This window comes from Vulpes vulpes, chromosome 11, assembly GCF_048418805.1.
Source record: "Vulpes vulpes isolate BD-2025 chromosome 11, VulVul3, whole genome shotgun sequence".
Taxonomy (NCBI): Eukaryota; Metazoa; Chordata; class Mammalia; order Carnivora; family Canidae; genus Vulpes; species Vulpes vulpes.
Window position 1 is genome coordinate 25,822,731 of NC_132790.1, and position 12,500 is coordinate 25,835,230.

General features: G+C 40.8%; 1 protein-coding gene across 9 annotated transcripts in view; it reads right to left on the bottom strand.

The window, feature by feature from the left end:
• The window catches only part of C2CD3 (C2 domain containing 3 centriole elongation regulator), a 146,267-nt gene that overhangs the window by 50,815 nt on the left and 82,952 nt on the right, over positions 1 to 12,500 (bottom strand). For all 9 annotated transcript variants that reach the window (XR_011995351.1, XR_011995350.1, XR_011995352.1 and 6 more), the window contains 2 exons: positions 9,829 to 10,431; positions 6,463 to 6,801 (listed from right to left, as the gene is read on the bottom strand). Coding sequence is in view for 6 of the 9 variants with exons in the window: in XM_026010500.2 (XP_025866285.2) it covers positions 6,463 to 6,801; positions 9,829 to 10,431 (942 nt within the window). In the remaining 3 variants the exon portion in view is untranslated. The remainder of the gene's footprint in view (positions 1 to 6,462; positions 6,802 to 9,828; positions 10,432 to 12,500) is intronic.

Consider the following 12,500-nt stretch of genomic DNA (forward strand, 5'->3'; position numbering starts at 1 on the left):
ACTTCCTCATTTAACAAATATTTTTTTGCTTACTATGTGTCAGATGCAGTCTTAGGTGTTGAGGATTCAGTGTAAATAAAACAAAACATACAAACAAAAATCCCTGTTTCTATAGGACTCATATTCTTCTAGGTTAAGACAGAAAATAAAACAAAACACACTATTAAAGGCTACAGACAAAAATAAGGCAGGAAAGACGGACAGGAAATGTTGGGGGAGGAGATACAATTTCATTTTATTTTATTTATTTATTTATTAAAAAATATTTATTTATTTATTCATGAGAGACTCAGAGAGACAGGCAGAGACACAGGCAGAAGGAGAAGCAGGAGCCTTGCAGGGAGCCAGATGTGGGACTCGATCCTGGATCCTAGGATCACACCCTGACCCAAAGGCAGATGCTCAACCACTGAGCCACTCAGGCATCCTGGGAGCTACAATTTTAGATGGGTGGTCAAGGAAGACCTCATGAGACAAAGTTATTTCATTTTTTTTTTAAGAGATGACTTTTATTTTTTTTAAAGATTTTATTTATTCATTCATTCATTCATTCATTCATTCATTCATGAGAGACACAGAGAGAGCGAGAGAGAGGCAGAGACATAGCAGAGGGAGAAGCAGGCTCCATGCAGGGAGCCTGACGTGGGACTCGATCCCGGGTCTCCAGGATCATGCCTTGGGCTGAAGGCAGCACTAAACTGCTGAACCACCTGGGCTGCTCGACAAAGTTATTTCAATAGAGACATGCCAGAAGTCCAGAATATTCAAAGCAGAGGAACATCAGATCCAAAGGCCCCAAGGCAGGAGTCTGCTTATATTTCAGAAAAAGCACAGAGGGGCCAGCATGGTTGAAACAGGGTGAATGAGGGGAAAAGCAGGATGCCAGCTGGAGCTTGGTAGCTGGGGGAAGGGAGAAAGGAATCCAGGCTAAGAAAGGTGTGTGAACAAAGGCCCAGAGAATGGTTTGTTGTTTGTTGTGGTAGGAAAGCAAAAGGAGGCCACGCACTACTGGAAGCAATCACCATTGTGCCATTCTCAACCACTCTAAAATCATTCAGTTAGTCTTAGTTGAGCCTTTAGTTGAGCTCAGTAATCTTATCTATTTTTCTATGATTCTAATGGCTCCCTTGCAATGACCAGCCAAAAGAGGATCAATTGCTATCACAATCCCCCATGCCCTCCCTAAGCAAGCCCAGAACATATCCTTCCCACTTTAATACCTTTGTTTCAGTTGAAATATCCACCTGGAGTTTTATACTCACTTTTTTGAAATCCTATTCATTCTAAAAAGTTCTCCTGATTTCTCAGACATATTTTATCTCTCTGTTCTAATCTCTCTAAACACTAAATATTATAGTGGCCTTCAGAACATTTTGCCTGTTTTTTAAAAAAAGATTTTATTTATTTATTTGAGAGAGAGAGAGTACAAGTGGAGGGGAGAGGAAGAGGGAGAAGCAGACTCCCCACTGAGCAGGGAACCCAATGTGGGGCTCGATCCCAGGACCCCAGGATCATGACCCGAGCTGAAGGCAGATGCTTAACCTACTGAGCTACTCAGGCACTCCACATTTTGCTTTATATACCATTAATCGTGTAGTTGCTAATCTTCCTAACAGGGTTATCAGCTCTTGGGAGGACAGAAACTGTGTCATTTGCTCTGTTCTCTCTGTACCTGGCATTGGCCCTGCAGAGATTTACTACTTGCAAAATTGAACTGCCATTCTTGCAATGTAAGCACAGGATTGGGTGTGCAATATATACCCATTCTAGGCTAGAGACTAGTAAACATAGTGTAGACAGGATTAATTGGCAAACGCAGTCGTATCTCCTACTTGAAAGGCAGAAAATGTATATAGGAAAAGAGCTTCAGATCCAGACATAGCTGGGGCCAAATCCTGGCTTTCCAGAGCTTATTAATAACTGTGTAACTCAGGTATTTATCTTTTTGAGCTTTATAAAATGGGGTAGGTACTGTAATCTATTCACACCATAACTACACTTGTGGTAAGAATTAAATGAAATTACTAATGTACAAAAATGAGAACAGAACTTGGTATAAGAAGTGCCTGGCTGGCTCAGTGATGCTTTCAGCTCATGTCGGGATCCTGGGGTCCTGGGATGGAGTCCTCCATCAAGTCCTGCTTCTCCCTTGCGTATGTCTCTGCCTCTGTTTCTCATGAATAAATAAATAAAATCTGGAAAAAAAAAAGAACTTGGCATAAGGAGATACTCAATAAATTATTGTCATACTACCTTGCCAAGTCATATTTTAAAAATGTAACTTGTTGTTCTTCTTGTAAGCAGCCTGGGGTGATTTCTGAAAATGGTTCACTATTCCCTTGACCCAGAAAACCCTACAAAATCATGTAAATCAGAAGGTTCAAATCTTTGGGTTCACTCTAAGAACACATGTAAAACTGCCCAGGCCATCAAGGTATGCATATCCGAAAAGCCACCAAGTATGTGAGATGCCACTTTGCAGATGGAATGTGTGCCATTCCGTTGCAACAATGGTGCAGTTGGTAGGTATGTCCAGGCCAAATAATAGGACTGGACACAGGGTCAGTGGCTCAAAAAGAGTGGTGAATTTTTTACTGCACATGCTTGAAAATGCAGAGACTAATGCTGAACTTATGAGTTTAGATGTAGATTCTCAGGTCATTGAGCACATCCAGGTGAACAAAGCTGCCAAGATGCAGTGTAAAACTTACAGGGCTCGTGGTCGGATTCATCCACTCATGGACTTTCCCTGCCATACTGAGATGCTCCTTACTGAATAGAGCAGATTGTTCCTAAACCAGAAGAGGTTGCACAGAAGAAAACGATCTCCCAGAAGAAACCAAAGAAACACAAACTTATGGCCTGGTAGTAAATTCTGCATAAAGTAAATGCAAATTAAAGTAAAAACAACAAAAATATATAACTTGCTAATAGAAAAGTTACACATATATTCATATTGCTTTGTATTTGTACTTTTACAATATGGGGACTCCCCCTAAAGTGGAATGTAATCCTTATCTTTATATTTGAAATTCTATTTTCAGGGATCCCTGGGTGGTGCAGCAGTTTAGCGCCTGCCTTTGGCCCAGGGCGCGATCCTGGAGACCCAGGATCGAATCCCACGTCGGGCTCCCGGTCCATGGAGCCTGCTTCTCCCTCTGCCTATGTCTCTGCCTCTCTCTCTCTCTCTGTGTGTGACTATCATAAATAAATAAAAATTTAAAAAAATGAAATTCTATTTTCAATGCAATAACAATAAAACAAAATGCAATAACAAAAATAAAATAATAAAATTCTTACAAAAAATAAAAGTTTTTTCTGCTTTCCTTAAATTCATTCATCTATTGATTTTTCTCTTTTAAAAATTTGTTTTTATACATTATAGTCAAAAATAAACTGCTTTGGCAGGTTGGTAAAAAGGCAAAAATTATTTTTCAGTTTTGTGACTCCTGTGAGATCTTAGTATCTCTAATACAGGAAAGGCACGGACTGTACTTGAAGAAGACTTTGTCCTAAGATAAAACATTTCAAGGTCTCAAAGGTTATGAGAAGGATGAGAACCTCAGAGGTCATTATAGCAGCTTATACTCCTGGGAATAATGCCTGTTGGTGGTATGTACAGAGAGAAATAGAAATGAAAACTAAACAACAGTTACTATGGTATGAGTTTTGTTTCTGTTCCAACATAGCACTAATTGAGAGAGGCCAATACAGAGATGATAGGAGCTAAGGAGGGAGGCCAAATGAGAAGATGTATATTGAAACCTGAACTCATGTGATCCCTGGGTGGCGCAGCGGTTTGGCGCCTGCCTTTGGCCCAGGGCGCAATCCTGGAGACCCGGGATCGAATCCCACGTCGGGCTCCCGGTGCATGGAGCCTGCTTCTCCCTCCGCCTGTGTCTCTGCCTCTCTCTCTCTCTCTGTGACTATCATAAATAAATAAAAAATTAAAAAAAAAATTAAAAAAAAAAAAAGAAACCTGAACTCATAATGCTTTGGTTGTCTGGCTCACACAGCCATCACACATCTCAGAACTGTTAATTCCAACCATTTATAGATGAGAAATTTAAGACAGAGAGACAATAACTTGTTCCAAGTCACACACATACACAGCTGGGAATACACAACAGCTGAGGATATTTCTACTAGAATGTAAACTCCACATGGGCACAATTTTTGTCTGTTTTGTTCATGCTTTATCCCTAGTATATGGACAGTGCTTGCACATAGCAAATACTACAAGTCTTGTTGAATGAATGATGAGTGAACAAATAAGATAAGGTCTCTGCTCTTAAACAGCTCATATTTAATAGAGAAGAAAACCATGCAAACAATTTTAATACCATGTGATATATGCTGTGATAAAGAGGGCAAAAATGTGTGAAGAGAGTAAACAAGAGGGGGCCCTTTATGTCAGGGAAACTCTGATTAACAGTGAGTCTTAAGAGAGGAGTTGGAACTAGCTAGGGGAAACAGAAGGGTGATGGCAAACAGAAAGCTTTAGGAGACATTACAAGGTTGAATAAAGGTAAGACAAAGGTTCTTTGTGCCACAGACTCCTTTGGCTGTCTGGTGCAGTCTATGGGCCTCTTCTTTTAACAGTGTGTGTATTGGGGCACCTGAATGGCTTAGCTGGTTCAATGTCTTGCCTTTGACTCAACATTTGCATGGCTTGGGTCATGGTCCTGGGGTCCTGAGACAGAGCCTTGCATCAGACTTCCTGCTTAGCAGGGAGTCTGCTTCTCCCTTTCCTGCTCCCCCTGCCCGTGCTCTTTTTCTATGTGTCAAGTAAATGAATAAAATCTTCAAAAAAACAAAAAACTGTGTGTGTGTGTGTGTGTGTGTGTGTGTGTGTGTGTGTGCTCGGAGAGAGAGAGAGCAGGAGGGAGAGGGGCAGAGAGAGAGACAGAATCTTTTTGTTAAATTTATTTATTCATGAGAGACACAGAGAGAGATAGAGACATAGGCAGAGGGAGAAGCAGGCTCTCTGTGGGGAGCCCGATGCGGAACTCGATCCCAGGACCCTGGGACCACGCCTGGAGCTGAAGGCAGCTGTTCAATCACTGAACCACTCAGATGTCCCAGAGAGACAGAATCTTAAGCAGGCTCCATGCCTACTGTGGAGCCTAACGTGGGGCTCGATCTCACAACCCTGCAATGAACTGAGCTGAAATAAAGTCGGATGCTTAACTAACTGAGCTACTCAGGCACCCCAATGTATGTATGTGCTTTAAAGATTTTTTTATTTGAGAGAGTGAGAGTGAGGGAGAGAGCAAGAGAGAGCAGTAGTAGGGGGAAGAGGCAGACAGAAAGGGAGAAACAGGCTTCCTCCTGGATAGCAGAGAGCCAGACATGGGGCTTGATCCCAGGACTCCAGGATCATGACCTGAGCCAAAGGCAGACACTTAACTGACTGAGCCACCCAGCCACCCTGTGTATGTGTTTTTTTTTAAAATGCATAATGTAAGGTACACAAGATTACATAAAAGTTGTATTAGCATCATTATCAAAACACTAAAAAAGGTAAGACATGCTAATATATTTGCTTTATTAATATGTTACAAGATCTAACTGTAGGTTTTACAACTACTGTAATTTTGAAGTAATGATAGGTATGAATGATACTCTAAGACATTTGCAATAACTACAATGTGATATGAAAATACCTGTGATTTCTATTGCTAACAACCCCACAGGTACTGTCAATATTACTGGGTCTATTGCCTATGTTCACAACTGTAGGAAATGTTAAATTTTAGTTAAAGGTTAATAGAATTCAGATGTGATTATTTTCCTATCCAAGTTCGCCACCTTGACTTTTATCTTTGGGTCTCTTGGGGCTTAGGGATCCAGTGTTAAGAACTCTTGGTCCCAGGTACATAATGAAGAGGGCCTGAGTTGGTATCAATGGAAAGGATAAAAGAATCCTAAGAGAAATTTAGAGATACAATTTAATAGATTTGATGATTTGACAGTGGATAAGGAAAAGAGAATTACCTTGGCTGATACTCAGGTTTCTGGACTGGGAGATTTATGATATGCAAAATTAATATAGAAGTGGCAATGTCGGGTAGCCCGGGTGGCTCAGTGGTTTAGCACCACCTTCAGCCCGGGGCCTGATCCTGGAGACCCAGGATCGAGTCCCATGTCAGGCTTCCTGCATGGAGCCTGCTTCTCCCTCTGCCTGTGTCCCTGCCTCTCTCTCTGTTTCTATGTCTCTCATGAATAAATAAAATCTTTAAAAAAAAAAAAAAATGAAGTGGCAATGTCCACTTCAGTTCAGAAAGGCTTTCATGTTGCTTAAACCTTTAGGCTTGAGAAATATAATAATAATGTTTTTATAATAATTGATTAAGATGGTTAACATTTGTTGCAGGTTGTCATAATTTCAAAGATTTGTGAAGATAGGACCATAGCCTGAGGAGTCAGATACATATGCCTGGAAAAGTAAATAGAGCATACCTTTTAAGCTCAAATGCATTGCTCTTTCCACCAGGATACTGACTGCAAAAGTTCCATCCAACTCAGCAGGGCCCTCCTGGGCTGGGCAGACTTCCCTTGTGGTGGTGTTGCAGGGGAGCTGGATGGAGGCAGGAGATTTCTGGTGGCCAGGTGATGGAGAGAGCTGGGTCTCATTAGTCCTTCTGGAAAACTGTTCAGACTCACTGTGGCTGCTGCAGTCCACAGAATCCAGCTCAGGAGCAGGCCCAGGGTGTGGGGAAGGAGAGGAAAGAATCACATGAACTCGCAAGGCAGCTCCCGAGAGGTTGGAAGCATTTCGTCCGAATAGAGGATACACACCTGCAAGAGGATGGAGGAGAGTAAGTCCAAGCAAGCAGGAACCAAGAACACTCTCTAACCTTGGAGGTGAATCACTGAGAGTGCTTGTTGTCCTCTTTCCCTTGATAGGCCTAACAGTCCCCAATATACCAATTTGTAAAAGAAACTGTGAAGTTAGTATACTGTGGGAAAATTTTTACTTCCCTTCTCCCCAACACACTCTATTAATGGAAAGAAGTGAGAACTCAAATTTTTTTTTTAATTTTTATTTTTTTAAAGATTTTATTTATTCATGAGAGACAGAGAGAGAGAGGCAGAGACAAAGGCAGAGGGAGAAGCAGGCTCCATGCAGGGAGCCTGATGTGGGACTCGATCCCGGGACTCCAGAATCAGGCCCTGGGCTGAAGGCAGGCACTAAACCGCTGAGCCACCTAGGTGTCCTGAGAGCTCAGATTTGAAGCCAAATCCAAGTGACTACCAGGCAGAGTTGGTGTGGAAGAGTTTCATGTGCTGGAAGTGAGCAGACTTAGACGACTTCTGAAACCTTTTGAAAGTAAGATTTTTATTAAAGCAGGAGTGGTGTGTTCTCTGCCACATGTCCCACTGGCTCTTGTGCTTAGCTGTCCTGGTGCTCAATTTAGCCTGTTTCAACAACTAAATATGTTTGGGCAGTAGCCCTGAAGATCATTCGGAAGTGAAATAAGAGGCTTTGGCACAGGAGGCAAGGAGGAAAAACAAGGGAATTAGTATTTGATGAGTATTTTTCAGGTGTCAGAACTTGGGGGATTAGGTAACCTGCCAAGGTGAAGTGACTATTCCAATAAGTGGCAGATTTAAACCCAGAAATCTGAACTTATAGGCTTCCTAGATATTAAAATGAGATTTAATTATATAGCAGAAGGCACTAAGAATTCTTTCAGAATCTCAAAGTTTGCTTTAATAGACTCATTTCAATTCGGGAAAATGGAGTTAATTGATTCACAGGAAGCAGTAAGATGAATTTTCCCTGTCTTTTTCTGTTTTTAGGTAACCTCTTTTCTTCTGATAAAACATGATAATTATCATCATTATCACAAGCAGAAAGTAAGGGCAGCAGAAGGGAAGATACCCAAAAGCAACACAGCTAAATCCTTATCCTCAAAAAACTCAACAGCTACTTGTAAGGATGGTTGGACGGATGACTGCATGGACTGCTTGACTCATTCAATAAGCAGATCAACTGCCACATCTTGTACAAAGCCCATTTATAAGAGAATAAAAAGCTTAGACTGATGGGATGTGGAGAAGCATGACAGAAATGGACAATCTGAAAAGTTAAATACTTCCTTTGTTATCACTCAATAAAAAGAGATATTTGTGCTTGAGTTCTGATCCTTAAATCTTTATTCATGTTCCAAACCTACTTTCTTCAGCAGAGTGAATTTAAAAGCCTGCCTTTATGAACTTTAGTTCAGGTGAGCTTTGCTTACTTCAAAGATTTTTTTCTACAGGCTCTCTGAAGTGACTCTAGGCTCAAGAGATAAATTAGAGCACATGGCATTTAATGAGGTGTTCAACAGAGCCAGAATTATACCTGCTAGGTCCAGAGAGAGCCAGAGAATCTGGGATGATCACCCAAATACACAGTCTTATTTAGCTTGCGCCACCTTTTTTTTTTTTTTTTTTTTTGCGCCACCTTTTTAACAACAGTCAGAGCATAAGGCTTAAAATAGGGTTGTGACTCTGTTTCTTTAGCTATATAGTAGAGGAAATAACTAATCCTATAAGGAGTGTCCCAATGAATAAATACCATATTTATAAAGAATCTAGTCTGGTCACCTTCAATTCATTCTGCATTATAGTTACTGGATATAGTCTTCTACAATGCAAAATTATCACTCTTCTATTCAGACCCTATTAGAATAACTTTCCATAGCTCTCAGATAAAAGTCCAGTACTCTTGTCTACCTTTTGAACTTGATCTCCTTATCATCTCCCATCCTATATCTCCTATGATCCAACAGTACCAAATTACTTATAGTGCCTAAAAGGTATCAACCTGCTTCATGCCTCTATGCCTTCATGGGCTAGTCTCCTGTTTAGAATATCATTCTTTCCCTTTTCTTGGCTTATTCATAAATCCTTTGAAACACAAGTCAAGCATTATTTCCACTGAGATGTCATCCTTGAACCCAATGGATGTTGCACCCCTGTGCTCTGCAATACCACTGAGAATGCCTTTTCATAGTTCTAATGCTTCACTGTAATTGTTTATTTACTCTCTATTCTCCCATTGACTATTTCTTACTCATCTTTGAATTCCCAGAACCAAGTATATGTATCAAGTACTGAACAAAAGTTTAAAAGAAACCATGTAGCACATAATGCCACTTGTAAAATGTTACCTTTTTCCTTTCTGCCTTGTGAACCAGTTTATTATCTTGCATGTTTTCTTTTATGATTTCAAGATGTGCTGACCAGAGAGAGAGGATAACAGTCTCATCAGCAGGTATGTTTTTCAGTGTATTTTAAAAACCAGCATTCTAGATTATCATATAGGTTCTTATATATGGGTTAAAGGCAGTCCTCCTCCAATTCACCCATTTTTATTTTACATGTATTGAGTGCAATATTCTAGGCACTATTTTAGGTGCAAAAACCTGGTAAATTTGAATGTATTCTAAAGCTACAAAGTTCAGAGCTAGTTCTTAGATCTGTAGTGACCCTACCAAGATATATTGTCACTAGGTAATGCCCTCTTGTAAGCAGCCAGTGATCCTCTTTTTGAAAATTCTACAGTTATAAGAAGCATTACTAAATTATTACTAATCTTTCAGCATACAATACTGGAAAAAAAAAAAAAAAAACAAACACTTACTAGCTATGAGCCTGGGTAGTAATCTAGCCTCTCTGAGCCTCCATTTTCATGACTATAAAATAGGTGTGTTACCTATCTCACCACACTGCTAGGAGGATCAAATAAAATAATGTGTGAGGGAGTACATCACATAGTGCTTACCACAGAGCAGGTGCTCAAACCACAGAAGCTAAGGCTGGTTCCTCACTTACCACTGACAGTTAATGTCCTTGCAGACGTCTCCCCAAGTCTGGCCAGGTCCACATAGGCTGAGCCAATCCAACTGTCCGTCTGGTGGGGCCTTTCCACACTGTCATTGCCATAAGCCCGCCACACTTGGATCTCTAATCTCTCTTCCCTGAAATACCAAAGCAGTGATGGGCCCCTAATGACTTCAGCTCTTTTGGATGCCTTGAAAGTAACCATGACCTGTTTTTTGTTTGTAGATTCCTTAGGCTTCTTGAGAGGGGTCCAGAAGGCTTCCTGATCATAGAGCTTGTAGCGGAGGTAGCAATATGTGTTCTTATGAATGTGGTTCTGGCCAGCAAGAAGCACACAATGGATGGGCAGCCAGAGCCTTGGAGTGGATATGGTGACAGTGGCTGGTTCCTCTTCATTCATCTTGACAAGATTCTTTAGGTTATTCTCAAAGTTCCAGCCCAATAGCTCAGCAGCTTCTAATACCCGCTCTCTATCTCCAGGATGTGTGAAGGTAACTGAAAGCTCTAGGCCACCCACAATTTTCTGCATGAGCTCCAAACCATGTGGCATGGCCCCATCTTCTGGCAAAATGATGGGATACCATCCTGTGATCCCTAATGGAAAAAAATAAGATTTTCAATTATTGTTTTAGGAATAAAAGGATTTACCCACTTCCTACTCAAGAGCCATCATCACCCTGGCCTGTGACAGAACTGAAAACATATACCCAAAGACCACTGGAGTCTGTTTCATCTGATTACTGGAAGACAATGAGACCAGGTGGAAGAACAAAGGCTAAGAGTTAGAAGACCTTAGTTCTCTCCTAGCTTCAGCCCCAAACTAGTGGTTCAGTCTAGGTAAGTCACTAATTTCTCTCAGCTAATCTTGCCCACCAAAGCTGTTATATCATCAAATGAGATAAGGGTTTTGGAAGAGTCCGAAAAGTGCTATAAAAAATGTGAAATGGAGGAATAATAGTGGTCAAGCAGAAGCACCGTAGGCTCACCTCGTCCCACAAATATGCTAGATAACTATCAAATCTTCCTAAATACCTCAGAAATCAACCTGAAGACTGGTAGAACAAACACCACAACTAAAGGTAGAGAAGAGGCCACTTCCAAGATGGTAGGTGGTGTGGAGACACAGTTTGGGAGGGAAACGGATAGTGGCCATTCCAGTGGAGAGGGAGCTATGGCCACAGAGAAGGACAAGAGACAGACTAGCACACAAGAGAGTGGATGGGGAAAATGAATTCCCATAACAACTGGTTGGGAAAGTGAGAGGGACTGAATTTCTGAGCTCCTGCAGTGAGTGAGGCTTAAAGCCTAGAGTTTTAAAGGTCAGCATGCTGGGCTCTGAGCCTGGAGGGCATTGGGGCTGCTCTTGGAGAGAAGGCAAACAGCCTGAGAACATAATGTAGAAACAGCAATCTGAAGAGCACTTGGAGCACACAGTGGGGAGGTTATATGCAAACCTAATGGTGATCATATACCAAAAACCACTAACAAATATGCAAAGAATAAAGAGAAAGAAATCCAAATATACCATTAAAGAAAATCAGCAAGCCATGAAAGAAAGGATCGAAGAAAATCCTCAGAAAACAGCACAAAACAAATAATATGACAATAAATATATATCTATCATAATTACTTTGAGCATAAATAGACTAGATGCTCCAATCAAAAGACAAAGGGTAACAGAATGGATAAAAAAACAAGACCTATTTATATGCTGCCTACAAGGCCCACAGAGGAGCACCCAAATACATGAAACAGTTAAAAACAAACATAAAGGAACTAATTGATAACAATACAATACCATGAGCAGACTTTAACAGTCTACTTACATCAAGGGATAATCTAAACAGAAAATCAACAAGGAAACAATGCCTTTGAATGACCCACTAGAACAGATGGATTTAACAGACATATTTAGAACATTCCATCCTTAAACAGCAACATACATATTCTTTTCAAGTGCACATGGAACATTCTCCAGAATAATTACCTAATAGGCCACAAAACAAGCCTCAACAAATTCAAGATCAGTCATATCATGCATCTTTTGTGACCACAACACTATGAAACTAGAAGTCAACCACAAAAATAAATGTGGAAAGAGAACAAAACACATGGAGGTTAATAAATGCTACTAAATAATACACGGGTCAACCAGGAAATAAAAGAAGAAATAAAAGTAGATGAAGGAGCTCCTGGGTGGCTCAGTAGGTTAAGCATCCATCTGCCTTCAGCTCGGGACATGATCCCAGGGTCCTGGGATTGAACCCGGCATCAGGTGCCCTGCTCAGTGGGAAACTGCTTCTTCCTCTTCTTCCTCCCTTGCTCATGCGTTCTCTCTCTCTCTCAAATGAATACATGAAATATTTTTTAAAAAAGTAGATGAAACAAATGAAAATGAAAACACAATGATCCAAAAACTTTAGGATGCAGCAAAAACAGTTCTAAGAGGAAAGTTTATAACAATAGAGGCCTACCTCAAGAAGCAAGAAAAACCTCAAATAAACAACTTAACCTTATACCTAAGCTAGAAAAAAGAACAAAAAAAGAACATAAAATCGGGACACCTGGATGGCTCAGCAGTTCAGTGTCTGCCTTCTGCTCAGTGCGTGATCCTGGGGTCCCAGGATCGAGTCCCACATCGGAATCCCTGCATGGAACCTGCT